The sequence below is a fragment of the Drosophila ananassae genome, chromosome 2L (genome assembly GCF_017639315.1).
Source record: "Drosophila ananassae strain 14024-0371.13 chromosome 2L, ASM1763931v2, whole genome shotgun sequence".
Classification (NCBI taxonomy): domain Eukaryota; kingdom Metazoa; phylum Arthropoda; class Insecta; order Diptera; family Drosophilidae; genus Drosophila; species Drosophila ananassae.
This window is the reverse complement of record NC_057927.1, coordinates 17855423-17875171: the sequence shown is the minus strand read 5'-3', so window position 1 is coordinate 17875171 and position 19749 is coordinate 17855423. Positions and strand designations below refer to the sequence as shown.

Sequence of the window (19749 nt, the reverse complement as noted above, 5' to 3'; positions counted from 1 at the left end):
GAGGAACGAAAAAGATTTCAATTCATTTCATAAAATGCCTCAAAATTGTAGCAAAATTATAAAAATTGCCTGCACCCAGACTGTGTCCTCAGCAGATTTTAGCAGACAACGAGCACTTTGGTTGGCTGCTTTTGGCTGATTTTCATGAATGCAGCTTTGCTCTCGTTTTTTGCTGGTCCTTTTGGGCCACATTTGCTCATATGTAAAGTGAATTGTTTGGGCGGATTTTGGTGGGTCTTTATGGGGGGGCGACTTGATTATGAAATCGCTTTTTGGTGAGGAAGTGAATCGTTGCCTCGAAAGGTACAATGATTTATTCATAACCCATGATATTTTAAGTTTTTTTTTAAATTAAAAGAAAATATTTTCAGGTTTGTCGAAATATTATCTTTTAAATTATATTAGCCAAGTTGGGGAATCATTTTCAAAGTAATTTTCAGTAAGATTATTGACCATTCGACTTTGGAAAAAATGCTTTTCTCTGAATTCTTTTCATCGGTGCTGGATTTTTTGGTCTTTTTGTTAATTTCATTTTCCGTTCTCATATGTGAAGTGCTTTTTTGCAAAAAGCAGCCTCCCAATTTCGAGAACCTGAGGTGAGGTTTTCAGCGGCGGGGTGTGGATCCAGAACCAGACGCTGTTTTGCCTGCAGTAATTCCTTAATTAGCTTGCAAACACAATGTACTTATATATTTAGTATATGTGTATATATACATAGTCGCTATACTTATGTATGCGGGTGTTTTGGTAACATTTTTTGGCTCCCAATAATGGCGAGTGGGTGGTTGGGGGTGGCAGCAGTTTGGAAAGCCAAGCGGCAGGGTACTTATTTTAATTGCAGCCTTTTTGGGCATGAAGTGGTGCAGCTTAGCGAAAAGTTGCCTTCGCTATTTCTTTACCGAGGAACTTTGGAAAGTAGGGCAGAATTTTGACAGCTCTAAGGACTCGCAAAAATAGAATTGCCCTAGAGTGTAAGTGTCCTTCCGTTAGAATTTCGAGGACATGTTTTCCACCCCACTAGCTATTATATTTATCTATTTTGGTTGACAGTTCAATTAAGTACAATGGCCACAACAGTTAAATTACGCTTAAAAAAGGACTCATACACCCGGGTATTGCCGTTTTTTGTGATTCGCTCTTTTTTATTTTCCTTCTAGTGTCATTTCGGACATTATTCCTGTCGCTCTTTGTACTTTATTATCCATTTGGCACATTTATTTTTATTTCCCATTCTGCCACTGTTGTTGTGGTTGCTGGCAGTCTCTTGGAATTATCCTTGCTCACGTCGTTACGGCCGCTGGTCAGCCCGAAAATGTGGGCAATTTTTGCTCAACGCGATGTTTCTTTTTTATGGACTTTATTTTTTAGCAGTTGCGATTCGGGTTTCTGGCGTGTGTGTGTTTATGACGAGTCCATTTTAGTGGCGGCAGGGACAAGGTCTGTGCAGGGGGTGACTCCCTGCAATTACTGTCACTATAATAGGCTCATCAGCGTTTCCTTTTATTATTCGACTGGTGTTTTTATTTAGGATGCATGTACGTAGGTGCTTTAATCAACTGAAATTTGTGTGGCATCGTAAGTTTTATGGCTCTAATGGCTGATACGAAAAAAAATTACAGCCCCATTTTTATATACATAGCGATATCCCACTTCGGTTTGATTTATTTTCATTTAATTTGATGTATTGGACAATTTGAATTTGAATGTATTAAATGGATTTTGATGTAATATTGTTAAGCCAACTTTAAAGGGAACAAGCATCGGCTTTTCCGGAACGTTGCTATACGGGAGTACTTAAAAAAGTGCAATTGAAATCAATTAGTTTTTTAATAAAATTAGCAGTATTAAAATAGCTTAACAGGGTTGTTTTATGAGTAAAAAATGGGAGTCCTGAAACTTTTTCTGCCATACAAATAATATAATTACTATATGCGTAGCAATCGTATTTTAATTTTAAATTTACATTAATGGAGCCACCATTTTGCCAAAATTTTCCCATCACCTTGAGACGCACTTTAATAATTTTAATGCAGTTGCAAGACGAGACTAAGCCGTTTAACTGGTAATTACGAGACACTGGCACTTACAGCGGGAATGGCATTAGTTTCCAATTGCAATGCCCATTCGCGTTCACAATGCCATAATCAAATTCCTACTCATTACGCGCCATATTGTTGTAAATTAATGCAATAACACAAACAATGTCTCCCATGGCAAGGACCTCGAATTTCATCCGGCTAAATCGAGTTGAAAAGTGCAAGCCCAGACCAGTCGCTGGCTAATTATGTGCACTTTGCCGATCAAATTTCAGCGCCTATCCTCACAGGCCACCGGAAGCGTCCTGTTTTGCGAGGCGTCAACTGTCACACAACTCGAAAACACTCCCAGCGCTCCGTCGCGGTATGACCCGCTTTTCACTAAATTCAAATCCAATTGAATAACAATAAAATCCGTAGTGCGCGACTGGGTTATTCGATTCCCGGCCATTGTCTCTGGCCCGTCGAATGGAGTGTACCTACAAATTATGTAGGCCGTGACAATCAAGCATTGAAGGCCTGGCATTGCGTAACAGGAAGTCAACAATGACAATGCGAGGCGGTGCAGCAGCGCCAGAAACAGGATGTGTGCAGGATACCAGGATACGGTGTGTAAATGCTTGTAAAATGTTGTTCAAATCGCACCTCCAGCTCCCGCTGCTTTTTCTTCAGAGAATCATTTTTCCCTTGCTGTTGTTATTGTTGGCTGGCTGTTATTTAATGTCATTTAGCCTGCGGCCACATCCCCACTGAGCGATGCTTTTTGCACCACACTGAAAGAATAAATATATTTACATTTATATTTATTTTACTTAAAAGGAGTTACATGAATTATTAGTAGATTTAACTCTTGTTGAATAAGTTTCTAGTATCTTAGACAACTATTCATTCTTGATTAATAGTACGTATGCTTGTATTTCAGTGTTCAGAGCTGAAATTCGAACCTTTTTAAATATTAATAACTTAACATAAATAAAATGTTCTTCAAATAATTAAAATTATCAATACAGCCGTTGCCTTGAAGTCCGCAGAAGGGACTTCATTACATTCCAAGTTACACCCCTGAAACGGAGTAGTGCAAGGGCTGACCGGTGAATACATGAACAAAATTATTTTAATTGTTAAAAAATTGTTGAAACTTTGCTTTGGCACGTTTGCTCCTGATTGTTGTTGTTACGGATTGTTGATGGCTGCAATCAGGACGGCTCGCTCTCATTTGGTTAAAGGCAAGTGGGTATCATGGTGGCATGGTAATGGCTATCCCACAGCGATCTCGCACACTGGTAAATCAGTAAAGGAATAACATATTTATACAAAACTGCCGCAAGCACACGCTCGGTTGCCGCCCTTTTTATGCAATAACACAGTATTGAATTCAAACGAAATTACAAATGAATAAATGACATCAAAAGCTTTTGGAAAACAGGAGGGATGGATGAAAATGGTGTGAAAATTACAGGTTACCGGGACGTGTTAAACAATTTTGAGTGAATTGACTTCTGGAAGGGTTGAGGGGCGGTACCGTAATTGAGTTTCATGTAGAGTGCGATTACACAATGACGGCCCCATACCAAACAGTTTTTTATTTTTTTGCATTTGTTTAACTGTTTAACATACTAGAACAAATATAAAAAAAATATTTAAAGAGAATTAATGAACTAAATACATAAACTGTTACAGTTTTAAGTTCTTTGATTTGATAAGCCAGTATTATCTCTTTATACCAACTTAGAAATGGAAAATTTATTTTCAAATGATAAACACAAGCCGAGCGCGTCCAAGTATGAAATTGAACAAGGCCTAAGTCGAAGATTTTCTTATCTTCTTATTTGTTTTCCATTTTTGCGATGTTGACAGTCAAATTATGAAAAGTTTTCGTCCGAGTCCCTGGAGGCCCTGACAATTCAATGTAATTTATTATCAAAAATGCCAAACACTTGAACTGTGTGTCATGAATAATTTAGGAAGGCACAGCTATTTATCTAAGCGTTAGAATCTTTGCGGTTTTAAATTACCAATTTTCCACTGTATAAATTGGCATTTAACCAATGGGTCCTGTGCCCAGAGCCCTATCTGAACAAGAGCCGGACCAGGAATGTGAATCTGATTCGGAACCCAAAACCAAACCGAATCCCCAAACGCCGTCCTAAATGCGAGTATCCGAGCCCGAAACAAGCAACCCACTTATCATATTAAACTATGGACAGAAGCCAGTAACCATTTAGCAAATCTTCACGTCAAAGCCAACAAGCAACCCCGCAACCTGCAAATGGGTCGATGGAATCCCTGGGTGGAGTGGCCCGGATTTTGGGCTTGGGCTTGGCTTCAGATTTGGGTGGCAGGCTTCTTCGGGGTGGCAGCGTGCAACCCAATTAGGAAGTACGGAAAAAGCAGCAGGAACAGCAGCAGCACCCGAGTCAGTCAAAACAAAATCAAGATAAAAGCGAAATTCAATCTGTCAAAAATAGATTACAGACCAATTATGTGCTCTTTAAGAGTTCCCCATACAGTATCTAGTGCTACCAGTCCATATGACAGCAGGGAGTGCTTTTCCTCCACCTCCGGTGGAAAGTAAACCAGCCATCCATCTATGTATGGCCATCAGGCAGAATTTTTGTGAGGCAACTTGTTTAGGGTCTGCGGCGTGTAATTGTGCCTGCTGCTTGGCAGGGATGCGATGTGAGTCTCTGATTTACAAACTTCAGGGGCAGGAGCAGCAGCAGGACCAAGGGGAAATCCCTGTTTATGTTTGGGTTTGGCTGATTGGGTTGAGTTCATTTAATCGACACCAGACAACGAGTGAGTAATTTGCCATTTAATGGCATCCTCAAAAGTTTGTCATTTCAAGACAAATGCAAGATGACAGGCTATTAAGGGATATGGTCTCCAAGGCAGGTCACTAAAAGACAGGTTACTAAGGTTGTTTGAAGATATTACTAAAATGGGTACTCTTTTGCGGATAAACCTAATTAAAAGTGTGAAAAACTTACAAAAGTAATTAGTTATTTTAGTAGTACTACTTAGGATTTCATCTCCAAAAAAATATATTAAAATTTTAGCTGACTCTAGACATTTTTCTTCAACTGTAGATATAGTTCTAGCTTTAAATTTTCATTACAATAAGCTATTTTCTGTACACAATTCTGTAATTCCTCGCTTATTACCTGACCAGCTCATCGTCGCTATCGAGGTTGGAATGAGAAATCACGGCAGAAAGTTAAACAAACATCGCATACTAATCCCGGGGATATACACACTCAACTTGAAGTCCCAAACCAATGTTTTTATATGATATCAGCAGGACTATAAAAGCACACTCACACTCGAACACGAGCCCATCCCCTGGCATACTTTGTTTCAGCTCCGGGACCAATCTTTGCCACTCCGGGAAAGGGAAAACTAAGTACAGAGGGTACCGGTTTGGTTCGGTTCTGTTCGGTTCGGTTCAAATCTATTCAATGCCTGGCATTCTTTGTGTGTGTAAAGTACCATTTAAGGGTGATAATCGTTCGCCATTTGAGGGTGCAAAATGGAAAAATCATTGAAAGCGAACATCAAGCGGGAAAGGATAGAGAGACAGGGGCAGTCGAGATTAAAAGTGCATTTAATAATAGAGTAACGGCCAAGAATGGGGCAGGTGCCCATGGGGAGAGCTCGACTTACTACACAGAAAAATTTTCCGTTAGTATTATAAGTTTGAATCTAAAATGAAATCTAAATAAAGCTTTAATTCTAAATAGGAGGAAACTGGAGGGACTAGCTCCCATCAATGATTTTTTCAATTAACGAATGTTACAGAAATGTACTATCCTATCTCTACCTAAAGAATTACTTCTTAGCATAGTATAGAGTAGAATAATGAATTCCTTTATTTTCTGTCTGTGTAAGCTACGAGTGGATTATAATGAACATCCAGTTGAGCTAAATGTCTCAATAGAAACTGGTGGCCACCCCTTGGTAAAAAACCTAATGATTCAGAATTATTTGATTGCGTGGGCGGGCTGTTGACGGTTGGTTGGTGGTTGGAGTTCGGACGGGAGTTGTAATTGGAATTGGAGTAGCGGAATGGGTGCGACGGATGAGCTACCCCAATCGGTAGTTAGCGACATATGTTGCCACATCCGCAGGCTGACTTATGTCGCTATAACGTGTAAAATTGTTATAATTCCTGTGGCTGCCAATGCCTCGAGGTCCCTCCCCTTTCTGATGCACTTTAAAGTGCACTCCTGGGTTATCCTCTTCTTAGTCGTTCCGACTGGGTGGTTTTTGGGTTGCTTTCAATTAATTTGTTGAAAACGTCCAATAAATCCCAGACACTTCCTGCTTTGCTCTCCACTCTTAATTGGAAAGTAATTAATTTGTATTCCTCATTGAGTGTCTTTGAATGATTAATAGTCATATGTACGATGGCCAGGAAACTGGTATATGGCAATTCATAAAGCTGAAACTTGCTAATTAGACGCACACAAGCAAGAGTCATTGAAAATGAAAGATAAGGATTTCAAACATAGGTCTCCTCTAATTAATTGCGGGTCTCTAATACTAATACTGAATGAAAACAGTTAAGGCAACTTATTCAAAGTATTTAAGTTCAGAACACCAACTGTTTGGCTACATATCCATCTAAAGGATTTGATTTTTTTTGACTGACTCCCCCGCCGCCACTGGCACTTTGATTTGGCGTACTTTTTGATTGATGACATACAGAGCCACGCCCACGTACCGCCCCAAATATAATCATAAATGAAAGCTATCAAAAGTGTGCGTCTTTTTTCGTCGGAGCGGGTTCGGGGACGGGAAGAGAATGAGCAGAGAAATCAAAAGATATTTGCGAGCCTTTTGGCGCACGGCTTAAACAAAGGGACAATGGCACGAGAGCAAAAGAGAACAGCTGGGCCAGGACATATTTTTCGTCAGTCGGCATTCGGGAGCCGTTCAATTGTTCGCGCTTCAATGGCATTCGGTAAATGCAAATTTTTGTGAAAAGGCGAATCCCTTAAACAAAGGCTCTGAACAAAAATACACATACAAACGAGCACGCACCGAGCATTTTAGCCTAATGAAACTACGAGTTCCTTCAATGGGGCAAGGCCAACACCGCAGGACGAGAAAGGATATACACAGTGAAAAATCTAACAGAGTCCCCTTTATAGATTTAAATTACAGAAAAGTGTCTTTATGAAGGTTTGGTGAAGCTTAAATGTTATGTAGCATACCTTTTTGGGCCACTTTTACGTTTATAACTATTATCTATAACATCCTTTTATTTATTCATGTGTTTTTATTGTACTTACTGTAAATCTTTAAAATGACATGCTGCAGACTTGGAGTCGAAGTTCCAGGAGCACTTGCTGCCTGGCGCTGAGGCGTGCAGGCTTCTTAAGGCGTCGCCTGCTGCCACTTTTCGCTGTCATTAAGTAAATAGAATGAGACGCCTAGATAGGGCCAATGTAGGCGTTCTAGCCTAAGTGATTAAAACGCCGCACAAGTGCGATTTGTCAAAGGACCTGTACCAGCAGAATGCTTCCCCTATGTATGACAGCCTCCTTTCCTTCATACCGATCTTCCTGAATTGTTCGCCTTTTTTCACGCTAAAGCAACTGAAAAACCACTTTGGCCAAATTGACAACAGGCGGTGATGTGGGGCCAGGGGGTCGGAAGTCCTTCCTGCTAACAACATTTTGCCTAACAAATAACAGCCTTGACAGTCCCCGAGCCACCCAGCTTCCTCTATCTTGGCCCTCTCCCCTCCTAGGTCCCTTGCATGCGTTTAAGACCGCGAGTGCGAATTCTTCACTTCAATGCGCCATGTTCTGGCCTTTTGTTTGCACTGGAATCCATTAAAAAATGCACAACGTTGTCGGGCAGGTAGCCCGAAGGCTCCCTCTATAAACAATGCATTTGCCGCATAATACCGTACAACATCCCAGCAAAAAGCATCTACAGAAAAAATACAAATCTGGCAAAAAAAGGCTGGAAAAACAGAAAAGAACAGCCCCCATAGCCTTTGGCTCGACTTTTGTTGTCATTTTCTTGCCCTGCGCTTTGGTAATTCATTTTTCCATCGAGTCGATGGGGCTGCGGCCTAGGCAATTGTTTTATGTCTGTTATGTTTACTCTATAAAATATGGGTACATCCAATAGAGGAATAATTAGCTGAACAGGTCATTTAGGAGTTTGTTGAAATTATACAGTAGTATGTTTCAAACATACTTTTGAATAATTACTTACAGATTAAATAAAATATTTTGTCCTTTCGTATACATCCTATATTCCTCCTATATCTATCCATTAAACATATTTGAAATAGTTTGGTTGCCTGCCAGAATTACGCATATGTACACCGTATATTAGTTTTAATTACCAAGCAGCTAGTTTGTGGTTTTATTCTTTCACGGGTTATATTCCACGGATCTTTTTTTGTGTGCTTCTACCAGGTTTCCTTTGACTGTCATCTGGCTGGCAGGCACATTCCTCAATTAATCAGTGGAAGGCTCCCAGAAAAGATGCGAGGTGGCAAAAAAAACATGCTAACACAGATTTTCACTTTGGCATATTGTGAGGCGACACGCCTCGTCCAGTTGCTTAGTGCTTGGCTTTTTTCCACCGGCATTACCCGTGTCTGATTTGTGATTTTTTTTGGCCTTGCTTAGATTTTGGTGGCGCACTGCAATGCGTCATGGTTGGGCTTCATGTTCGTGGCTTTTTCCGGAGGTTCGAGCAAGCAGCTTACTTTCATCAATGGTATTTTGCCATTTTTCAGCATTTTCGCTGACAGCTTCACCCACAAAAAAACTGAGAACGAACGAGACAGAAAGGTACAAAAAACGGCCAACAAATGCCGTAATACGTTCCTGGGGCTATGGCAAAAGAATTGGCCAAAACCGGTCCTCGGAAAATGGATTTGATTTATGTTGCTTGCTTGTTCCCAGCGCCAGATCAGGGGGCGAAGGTGGTGTTTTCGGGTTTGGGTTTGGACTCCAACGCCAGGTGAATGCTTTTTTGATAGACTCGAAATGGATACATGTTACAAGATGATAAAGCAGCTCCCCTCCAACAGGGCCCCGTTGCCGAGATCCAGCCAACCGAGTGCGCCCACAAATTATTTAGGAAATCTGCCACTCATTCAGAGCATTCCATATTCATTTGGTTGCCGTTCGTTGACATGCCTAGCCACATAAAAAAGCCTTTTTTCATAGTATTTTTTATCTCGTTTCTTCCCTGACTCCCTCTAGTTGGCCGTTCCCAAATTTGAAATATTTTTTGTATGCTTGACGAACCAATAATAATTTGCATCGCACGGCTTTTAGCCATTTCTATGCCAACAGTGAGAGCTCACTGAGTTCTACACTCAGAAAACATAACCAAAGTTGATAAAATTGGGATACTGAAGTGTGGTTTATTATTTTGTTCAATTGATGTAATTTTTACTGGAAATTTATAAAGTGGGTTCAAATAGAATGTACAGTTTTATATATTAATTAATTTTTCTGTGTAATCTCAATGTTCAAGCAAACGAGCTTTTTGACATGCAATTTTAATGAAACTTTTCAAATGTCATGGTTTTTTTGACTAAATTTTCGCTGAGGTTTTCGATTACAAATATGGTTTTCACGTTTTAGATTCGGATTAATTAACGTATAAACTAGAAACGTACACATCGTCCAAATGAGAGGATTTGCTACCCCTCAGGGACATGCATTCTAAAATTTCAAGTTGATTATGTCGAGTGTGCTAATCCAATCGAATAGTGTCTGATACAGACAATCCTCTTGGCCGCAAGACGGTTGCCTTAACCATCAAGTGGCCATTAAGGGCTTAAAACCAAACAAGGACAGCCATTAGGACCCTAGTCTATAATCAACGGCTTTTTGACGCGGCTGACGCGTGGCGATGATGTTGCTCCTGTTGCTATTATCGATGTTGTTTGCTGTCACCGGGCTATACGGACACGCCCACTTATTATATAGAAACAATTTGTACGGCTGCCGAGAGTTGCGGGGCAGAGTGGAAAAATTCAAGTGGAAAATACTGGCCAGCCCCGTTGTCCTGTTTTACACACACGCGCCCACGAGCGTGCGATAATTATGTTGCCATGCATTTGCGGCACGTGCTGAGTGGTTCGGCTAGGTTGAGAAAAACGAGGGGTATATGTCTAACATTTATATAGGTACAAGTATCCATATCCGTATCGCCTTCCGCTTGCATAATTGCCGCAAATATTTACCCTGATTTGGCTGCAACAAGAGGGTAAATATGCTTTTAGCCAACTCAAGTGCCCCTCGAATCCGTGAGAGAATCGTTGAGGAATCGAGGGTTCAGGAGTTCGTGGCCTCTTTCAGGTGAATAATCGAGACCTTTTTGGGCCACTCTTGTTGCTGTTAATTGCACTAATGTGCGTAATTTATAAGCAAGTGAGTGGCGTGCGAAAAGTTTGTTCCCTAGCCCTCTGTTTCGGATCCGGCTGTGGGATATTTACGCATCGAGGCGAAAACATTTGGCCAGGCAATAATGCCGAAAGTGCCAAGCAGAGACTCGTAAATAGCTCCGCCCACAAGACCCAACCCACCGCCTGGATAAACCACCATTCCGCCCCCAAAGTCCTGGGATAGAGACCATTCCACGCCACCCTGCCCTCTTGCTCCCAATACAAATCCCAGCCTAATAGCTGGCGATGCCACATTGGCCCCCTGGGAACACACAATTTCAATAAATATTTCACTGCATTAGCCTGGTTCCAAGGGCTTGGCCAAATCCTTGGAGCGCGTTGCGTCAAATTGCCTTTTTGGTTTGGCAATAACGTGCATTAAATGTTTTGGCCATTATCATTTCTGGCTAACATCGCCATTAGCCAATCCAGCTGGGTGTATGCCATGCCCAATATGCTGAATCAGTGGGTGTGGAAAATAATTGGAAAAGTTTTAGTCAGATCGATTATAGAGATATAGAAATATTTAATTTTATAGAAAATATTTTGTAATATTTTAATGATGGTAGAAGCAAGCGTAATAATTTTGTTTTTAAAGTTTTCAATATCAAAAAGTTGATCCTAAAGCTTACTACCTAGTTTTCTTACAACTATTTCTACTTGGGGTAAAGGGGTTTAAGGGACAATGACGGCTGGCGATAGACGGTGCAATTGTTGAATCCTTCCCTTGGCTGACGAGCAAAAAAGACGCAATGCGAATAGTTACCCTTGGCCAACAAAGAATCACCTTGATTGCCTTGACTAACACCACAATCTGGTCTGAACTGCAGCCGAGAAAAGTCAAAAGAACAAAACCAAAAAATGGAAAAAAAAACAAACACCGACTGATGCAGAGCTTTCTTTCATTTACTGACAATAAATTTTCATTTTCTTGGGAAATCGTTTTGTTGTTGCTGCTATTGCTTCGGTTCCGGCACCGGTTGCTGCAGTTGCTCCTTTCTGGCGTCGATTGCCTCTGCCAGACACATATGCCCGCATTTTTGCACCACAACAATTTGGTTGGCACAGCTCATTGTCTTCGGGCTTTGAGCCGGGGCTATAGCCAGAGCTATATAGCCTGGAATAGCTCCAGCAGCAATTGCAATTGCTCACAAGTTATCCCAAGTGGAAATTTTTCAGTTTGTCTGCCGTTGTTTGCTGGTGTCTGGCCTGGCAAATCGCAATAAAACAAAAGTGATTGTCAAGTGAATGCGTTTGTACTCCCCCACCACACACACACTCACATGTACTGGGAATCGCTCTGAATGTGGTTGATATTCCATATCGCAGATCCTGGATCCATGCCGTAATATGCAATTCATCATGTGCGCTCTCCTGCGTAATTCGGAGTGATTAAAAATGTAATTCATATGCAATTGATTGATGGTTGCGGTGGAATACAATCGTTCAACTTGAAAAAGATTTGTGGTGGGGGATAATTGAAATGTGCAGATATTTCTGTATATTCTCTTTCGATATTTCCACAGCGCTTTCGTCTCTTAAATGCTTTATAAACAAAACCCCGTTTAAGGATTTCCTTCCGCCGCAGAAGTCACACGCAATATACGGTCAAAAAACAAATAAACGGAACTTGGCCAACACGCACACACGCAGAGGAGCAGTTAATTAAGGGTGTGAACTGGTTGAGTTATGCGTGGACGGCTGAAGCCCCAATTTTTACCCCGAACCTGTCAGGACTCAGCCTAGATGACGGCCAAATGGGTAGTAAATAATTCATTAGCGGCTTTTAACAATAAATTTTTGTTGCCCGTACTAAATGACCTTTCCGGCTGGTTTTATGCAGAGTAAAAAATTGTCTGGCTATTTATGGTATAATTAAAGAATAATATTTTCTCAGCAATATGCCCTGCAGACTAAATTAATACAATTTTTACCAGCTTAAAAAAAAACTTTTCCATATATAAGGAGAGTACTTATTTATACAGCATTTAGTATTTAAATAATATATACAGGGAACAAGCGACAATGATCCGAAATCATTTATACATTTTTTTTGAGTGCTTTTAGTTTTTAACTTTTTTTGGTGGATACTTCTTTTAATGAAGCGGCAACTAATTAGCTGCATCGGCTTTGACCTCTGAACTTCTTCGACTTCATTAAAGCAGGAATTCATCGCTTTGTACTTTCTCGCATTGCCGCGATAAGAAATGCGGATGAGAGATTGCCGAACCACCTGCATATGTACATATATATGTACATAAGAATTACAAAGGGGCTTGTGGGTTTTTGGAACATTTCGCAGCGGCTGGCAAATTAAAATGCAATAACTCTTCATCAGGGGGACTTCCCCTTCGGCATATGTGAGCAGCGAGGGCAGGAAATGTGCTATAATTGAAAAATGTGGTAACAAGACGCTCCACCACCATCGGGCCAAAAGCCAAGAGCCATCGCACCACCGTGTCGGGCCTAATGAATGCCTCACTTTTTTCGTGTCTGGAGTTTGTTTTTGCATAACACGCGAGGAGTGTGTCAGGTTATTTTTCTGGTAGGAGGAGGGTGATAAATGCTCATCAGGCTTTAAGGCTGCGCTGGCAATTAACTTTTACAATGTTGTTGAAACGTAATCAAGTTGTCAGCGGCAAAAAGCTGACTTGGCTCGCAAATTATACTCCTAATTACGCAGAAGTTTTCATCTCAGCGCGGAAATTCCCTAGGCCACGAGCTGTCAGCATTCGCTGGATTTCGAGGGGACATGCTCCTTGGGAGGCTGCGGGAAAAGCCACTCTCATTGGCTAATCCTAAGGGATCCATTCGACTAATGCCCTGGTAGAGTTTCCCACTCCCCTGGCACTCGATTCAAATGTCTCTCAGTTGTCATAACAAACTTGGGGACTTCCATCAAGCCCCTCTCCAAAGAAACACATCCCAGCCACTTTTCCTCTTTTTTGTTTTTAAATCAGAGATTGAAAGCATTAGCCAACCCCCCCTGGAAATCTTTTGTTACAGATGGCCCGGAATCGACGGAATAAGCGGCATAAATTTTAAAATTTCATTTTTATTGCATTGCAATTTTCGTTTTCCATCCTCCTTCGCATTTAAGCCACATTTAAGATACTTGGATAGCATTATTGACTTTTGAGTTGATAAAGTGCCATAAATGTCACCCCATTAAAAGCTGGGAGCCGAGCGACAAAGGCGAAGGCAAAGGTAAGTCAAAGGTAAAAATGCGCGGCGCTCCGGGGGTTGATGTTGTCGGTTGCCAGGATAACTGCGGAAGAAAGGAGTGCTGGGGAGAGCTGGAAAAAGAGATATAATGCGGTTGCTTGCCAAGGATAATGCGCCACAACTCAATTGGGAATTTCGAAAGTAAAGTTGAATTTCATGTTCGGCTGCGGCAATTGTCACAGATGGTTTAATTGAAGTAATTACATATGAAATCCGTCAGGATTTGCCCCTCGCCGTCCCTCTGATGGCACTTTTCGTTTATTATTTTATTATATTATTATATACTAAGCAGCAGAAGTAGCATCATCATCATAATCCTGCCATTTGGGGTTTGGTGGAAAAGGGTTAATTGAGTTGTTGCCTTTTGTTTTATCTGCTTTTTCCGCTGCCTGGCTGCCTGGCTTCCCGACTTCCCTAATGAGCTAATGACAACAGCGTGTAATTATTTACCAACAATACAACTGGAAAGGTGGACACGTATTTGAACCACAACATTTTAAGGGCTTTTTGGTGGTTTTTTTTGGCAATATTTTATGTGCCCTTTCTTGGGGTTCGAAAGCCTGTTTAACTGGTTAAAAGTGCTCGACCCATCTGACCTAACCGTAATGTCAAGGATAACTAAATATAGAAAATTAAACTTTCCTACGGAAAGGTAAATAAATTCAATATTATTTTAATTTTCATATTGGATTCATGATTATCAATAAAGTTATCTTCGGAACGCATCTGGGTAAACAAAGTACATCGAGGCCTATATAAAGCACAAGTCCATTTAAATTTCATTCAGTGGCAATATTGCTTCTATCTGATCCACCAAGATGTTCATTCTTAACTTTATTCCTGTGGCAGTCGCCGTCTTAGTCGTGGCTCAGGCTACAATTATTATCAAGCCGAATCCTTGTCCACCTAACCCCAACCCCCCCTGTAATGATTGGGACAAAAATTACACCTGGACTCTGGAAAATTGTGTCTGCAGGGTCTTTCAGAATCCATGCCTCAGGAAATTGAGAAATACCAATAGGCTTCAACAAGGCAAAACACGTAAGTTTTTATCCTATCCTATATTGATTAGTCCAAATCATAGGTATCTGTAGTCTCTATATAGGAGACTATCTGTTGAAAAATTATAATTTTTTTTGTATTTTTCAGCTTTGCTTATTGTCGACCAAGACGTATGCGCAAAATTTATTAAGAAATGTTGTGATGTTTGTGGCCCACAAGTGAAGGCCAAGTTTCCCGTTCCATCTCCATGTGGCTGCAACGGCAAGACAGGAACCTACAGATACAAGACTTTCGCCAATCTCTGCGAGTTAAATAGATATTCAGCTTTAAACTCTGATCGTATGTCAATCTCTTCTGCATTTGGTTTTCCATCTAATTTTTTTTATTTTAAAATTATAGCCTATATCAGCTGGACCGAGAAATAAAATGGGACCGAATAACTACAACTTTGATGACCTGGAAAGCTTTTGTTTAATGTGGAGATATTGGTTTAATATGTTTTTTTACAAATTACAAATTGTTTAATTTTTTACATTTTTTATAAATTGTTGCCTAAAATATGTCTTTGTTTTTGTTGAAATTTCACTCGACAAGTTTTTATTTTAATAGCCAATTTTTGGGGGAATTCGTCAAAAACTGAGCTGGATTTCAGTCAAGGTTAGGCAAACAAATAAACATTCGCTTGCAGTTTGCGGTGCACGTTCTGAAAACATTCTACCTTTTGAGGGATTAAATAAACAAAGGAGTTATCCATCCCTGCTTATACAAATAAATGTGTTTTATATAAAAAGCTAAACTGGTGGCCGTGAAAAAGCAGTTAAGGTTAAACCAGCGAATTTAAAGACTTGATATCACACTATTGGTGCTGATAATATAATGTTCAACTTGCGATTGATACTTTTCGTTTTTGCTGTTTGGGGACTTTGCGATTCATGTTCCGCAACAGAATCCCAGGCTGAGCCTGAATCCGAGCCAGAGTCGGGGTCCGAGCCAGAGGTCATAATGAATCCGGACCCAAATCCTGATCCTGAACCAACTTGCAATGTCTGGTATAGAAACTATCAGTGGGTTCTCCAGGATTGCTATTGTCGACCTATTCAAAATGAGTGTCTTATGGATATGGAAAATAGTAGGCGAGCTGAAGACGGTTTAAAACGTAAGCAAATATATACAATATGGGAACTGAATTAAATACAAAACAAGCATCTTAGCTCTTGTACCTGTTACGGAGGATCTTTGCATACATTTTATTCCCGAAAAGTGTCCAGTAGGAATTCCAGTGGTGGCGTTATTTCCTGTACCAGCTGCATGTGGATGCAATCGTAAAAGAGGATCTATTGAATCGAAACAATTCTACAGTTTCAACCATCTTCTTAAATTCTCGGCTGAAAATCGAAAACGTAAGACAAATTTCAAACTAGTTTCATTTTTTCTGTAACTATATGTATTTTACCTTTTTAGCATTTTTAAGTTGGTCTTACACTTGGCCAATCAATATGGATTTGCATTGAAACTTGTTATTTAGTGATTGGTCTGTTTAAATATTGTAAATAAAAACGTTTCTAAATTCATAAACCAAAATAGGTCTTTAAATTAAAACATAAAAATTAATTTTTGGAATATTGCATGTATTTACTAAATGTATAATTTAATATAAAAATTTACTTAATTGCTTTAATAAAACTTTTCCATTGATTTAAAGTACATGTGCAGCTAAAAAATTATTAACCTCGAAAATCCTATAAATATATTATGCCCATATGGTTTATATACAAATTGTTTGCCAATAAATTCATCTTTAAACAAAAATAAACGCAGCCAAATATAAAATCATCTGATTAAATAAAAGTTTGCCTTCTGTTTGACTATAAAAACTGGGAGTTTATGGGAAAAAGCAGCAGTTTCGAGTGCAATCAAGTCGTTTACAATGTTCAATGCCAAATTGTTTGTCCTGCTGACCGTAGCCCTCTGTCTCGTCCAGAGTTGCACCATCGACGAACCGGAGCCGGAGCCAGAGGCCCCATGCAAATGCGGCAAGCCTGATGGATCGTCCTGTGGAGCCGTGAAGTCCAGCGGCTGTGGTTGCAAGCCCTGTCGCTGTGGTTGCCCCTGTCGCTCCTGCTCAAATGTGGATTGACTCAACTAGTGTTCTGAAATCCTAGCCAGGATTTACAACGGTTAAAATGGTTGTCTTACCCAAGGACTCATTGCTTCAAAATTATTTTTGTTTTTTCCCATTTTGTTTTGCACTGTCGATTGTTAATAAAAATTTTAAACTTAATTTGTAGTTTTTTAGTCATTATTATTTGTAGTTATTAGTTTTTATATTGCTATCGTATGTAAATCAGTAATGTATCTTGCCAATATTATAGCCTACACCGGCTAGTTCTTGGTCTGATAAACATTTTCAGGATATGGAATGACCCAAGCAGATTCATCAGTCAAGGATTCATTGTTTTTGAAATTGTTTCTTTTTACTTTTCATTAAAGTGTTGCTTTGAGGCTTTCATCTTTTTTTCGCACCGTCTGGCGTAGTACTTTGTGCGCTCAATTGTGAAGGAAGCGCTACGATGAGCAGACAATCATTTTCATTGCATTGATCACTTTTTTATTCATATCTGTTCACTCGTTGGCAAAGTAATTTCTTTGTTCTTTCCGCCATGCTTCCTTGATTTCCCCAGTTTCGAAATGGGAAACAAAAGAAAAAGTAATCATATCGCCCAGTCCTTGCTCATCTTTCCCCAGAATCTTTGCACTTTGCACTTTTCTACGTGAATTGATTTTTTGTTCTCGTTTTATGCGCAGGATTCCATTTCATTTGCCCACGTTGGATATGAATCACCTGGCCAAAAGAGCCTGGCCGCGGTCTCAGGACATTGCCGCCTAATAACCCTAAAAGCCTTATCGAGTCAATTAATATGAAAACAAGCAATTAAAATGATGAATATGCAATAAACGTGGATTGTCTATAGCAACACACTGCCACCCATCCAAAGGACAATTTCTTACCGACCCGTACCACATTTTATATGCTAATGAGCGGCACACATTTACCTTAAAAAACGGAAAAAGTCAAAAAATTCGAAATAAAATGAATGGAAAAGGACGAACATACATTTGCCTAATGAAAATAGCGCCATTAAAATGGGAAAAACAACTTTAGATACCGAAATTCGAAACACGGCGGGTTTTGGCAATTAAAAGGATACGAATGGAACAAGCTCCTATCAACTCCTGCTGCGTCCCGCTGACGCTCTCCAATGTTGAATATGTATGGCATTCTACCCAAAATTCGACGGCAATGATCGTCTAGCAAATTAGAGATTAGCACGCATGTGTCGTCCTTTTTTAGTCCTGGCCTGTGTATGTGACTTTTGGTTCATTGACCGTTGCTGGGCAATAAAAGTAAATGGCTTTGAAAACTTGGCGGCCGGTTTTATAACTTAACGAATTAGAGCAATTTGAAGAGACTATTAAAACGTTCGGAAAAACCGCAGAAGTATGTCTACAATTTTCAGTGGCGCGTGCCTTTTGAAAACTCAGGTAACCTGGCTCTGGGGTGTGTTTAATAAGCCACAACGAGAATTAGAACTCGGGGAGGATCCATATCAGTGGAAAATTAAATGCATTTTTAGTTTCGAGCGCTTTGAAATTAAGGACACACCCGTGTGCCAGGTCATAATTTTGAGTTCAGAGCTCTGGTGCATCTCGCAGTGCAGACATATTAATTAAATGGCCTACGCGGCTGTCAGTTGTCAGTTTTCAGATATACTTGAGATGGCTTTAACCGCTGCAACGGGTCAACTTCTGTCGGGTCAACAACAACTTAATTATATTGCATTATAATTATGCATGTGCGAGTGGCCGTGTGTTTGTTTTGGTGTGTGTTTTGCATTTTCCCGTCATATTTATTATTTGTTTCTCGAATTGTCTGCCCTCACCGCCTCTTCGGTCCCGCCCCTTTATAATTTGATAATTGCAATAGCATGTGCGTGTGCGGTCAGAGGCTCGTTAGCCCGGCTGATGGGTTAATTGCTCTTTAATTTGTTGCAAATTTGTGATAGCGTTCGGGGGCAGCCGGGAAAGCTATTGCACCCGATACTGTCGACATAATGTTAAAATTATATTTACAAATGTATTACGCATAGTAAATGAACATTATAATTAAACCATAAGGCGCGCATCACACCTGATTTAAATCAGTGTTTCCAAAACGTATGAAATAGTTTGCAGTCAAAGAGAAGCTCTCAAAACAGAATTTTGAGAGCCAAATAAAATGGTTAAGTGACAAGTGGCTAAATGAGATTGATTGATGAGACACCCGAATAGAAGCGAAAACTTTGACAGATTGCTGTCTGAAAAGGATACAAAAGTCAGCCAGAAAGATGGCATCCCGATAAGGATAGCTATCAGGAGAGTGGCACGGGGCGGACAAATATTGTGACAGGAAAGGGGTTCCGCCAAATGAGATACAAATGTAAATGTTAGAAATTGGTGTGCGTGCAGCTTATTGACATTAATGTAACAATTGTCAAAGGATTTATTAATAGCTCAGAGGGGATGGGCCGGATGGAACGGAGGGTGCGGCATTTGACTCGGCTTGGTGGGTTGGTGGTGGCTGTTAGTGCTATCAATCATTTTATTGATATTAATGAGTTAAAATTTGCATTATTCCAATGGTGATCACGTGTTTTTGGCTTAGCTACTTGCCAATCGCTTGAATAATTAAGTTTGCAGAGCACGATTTTCCATTAGCAAGTTTCATTAACAATTGCGGCAGGGGTGATAATTTAATTGAAAGTTATAACATATATTGTCAAAAATATATCCATTTCCATAACTCAAACTCAAAATGGCACACACCAACCAAACATTCCATCCATGGATATTGAAAAAAGATGGAGAAAAACTCAAATGTAACAAGAGGATCAACAATAAAGCCACAAGAATACAAATTACCAGGCCACACAATACGAGACAACGTGGCCAAACACACACACAGACCCAGGTACTGAATAAATTTGTATATAAACAAGTGTATACCCACTTACCCGACCA

General features: G+C 40.1%; 3 protein-coding genes across 3 annotated transcripts; all 3 read left to right on the top strand.

Moving 5' to 3' along the window:
* The first annotated feature begins 14476 nt into the window (after positions 1-14476).
* LOC116654587 (salivary glue protein Sgs-5) lies at positions 14477-15251 on the top strand. Its single transcript, XM_032449968.2, has 3 exons — positions 14477-14730; positions 14839-15030; positions 15091-15251. The coding sequence occupies exons 1-3, from the start codon at positions 14508-14510 to the stop codon at positions 15114-15116; spliced, it is 441 nt and encodes a 146-aa protein (XP_032305859.1). The 5' UTR covers positions 14477-14507; the 3' UTR covers positions 15117-15251.
* Positions 15252-15497: 246 nt separating this feature from the next.
* On the top strand, positions 15498-16395 carry LOC6499207 (salivary glue protein Sgs-5). Its single transcript, XM_032449773.2, has 3 exons — positions 15498-15847; positions 15903-16091; positions 16153-16395. Exons 1-3 carry the CDS (start codon positions 15568-15570, stop codon positions 16200-16202), a joined length of 519 nt encoding a protein of 172 aa, XP_032305664.2. The 5' UTR covers positions 15498-15567; the 3' UTR covers positions 16203-16395.
* Positions 16396-16562: 167 nt separating this feature from the next.
* On the top strand, positions 16563-16972 carry LOC6499208. The gene has a single exon (XM_001955070.3). It carries the CDS (start codon positions 16619-16621, stop codon positions 16826-16828), a length of 210 nt encoding a protein of 69 aa, XP_001955106.1. The 5' UTR covers positions 16563-16618; the 3' UTR covers positions 16829-16972.
* The last annotated feature ends 2777 nt before the right edge of the window (positions 16973-19749 follow it).

Excerpts from the sequence above, each read along its gene's own strand:
- LOC6499208 (XM_001955070.3), top strand. The coding sequence starts at position 16,619 with ATGTTCAATGCCAAATTGTTTGTCCTGCTGACCGTAGCCCTCTGTCTC.
- LOC6499207 (XM_032449773.2), top strand. The coding sequence starts at position 15,568 with ATGTTCAACTTGCGATTGATACTTTTCGTTTTTGCTGTTTGGGGACTT. Across the intron at positions 15,848-15,902 it reads AGCTGAAGACGGTTTAAAAC|CTCTTGTACCTGTTACGGAG; the intron begins GTAAGCAAATAT and ends CAAGCATCTTAG. Across the intron at positions 16,092-16,152 it reads CTCGGCTGAAAATCGAAAAC|CATTTTTAAGTTGGTCTTAC; the intron begins GTAAGACAAATT and ends TTACCTTTTTAG.
- LOC116654587 (XM_032449968.2), top strand. The coding sequence starts at position 14,508 with ATGTTCATTCTTAACTTTATTCCTGTGGCAGTCGCCGTCTTAGTCGTG. Across the intron at positions 14,731-14,838 it reads GCTTCAACAAGGCAAAACAC|CTTTGCTTATTGTCGACCAA; the intron begins GTAAGTTTTTAT and ends TGTATTTTTCAG. Across the intron at positions 15,031-15,090 it reads TTCAGCTTTAAACTCTGATC|CCTATATCAGCTGGACCGAG; the intron begins GTATGTCAATCT and ends TTAAAATTATAG.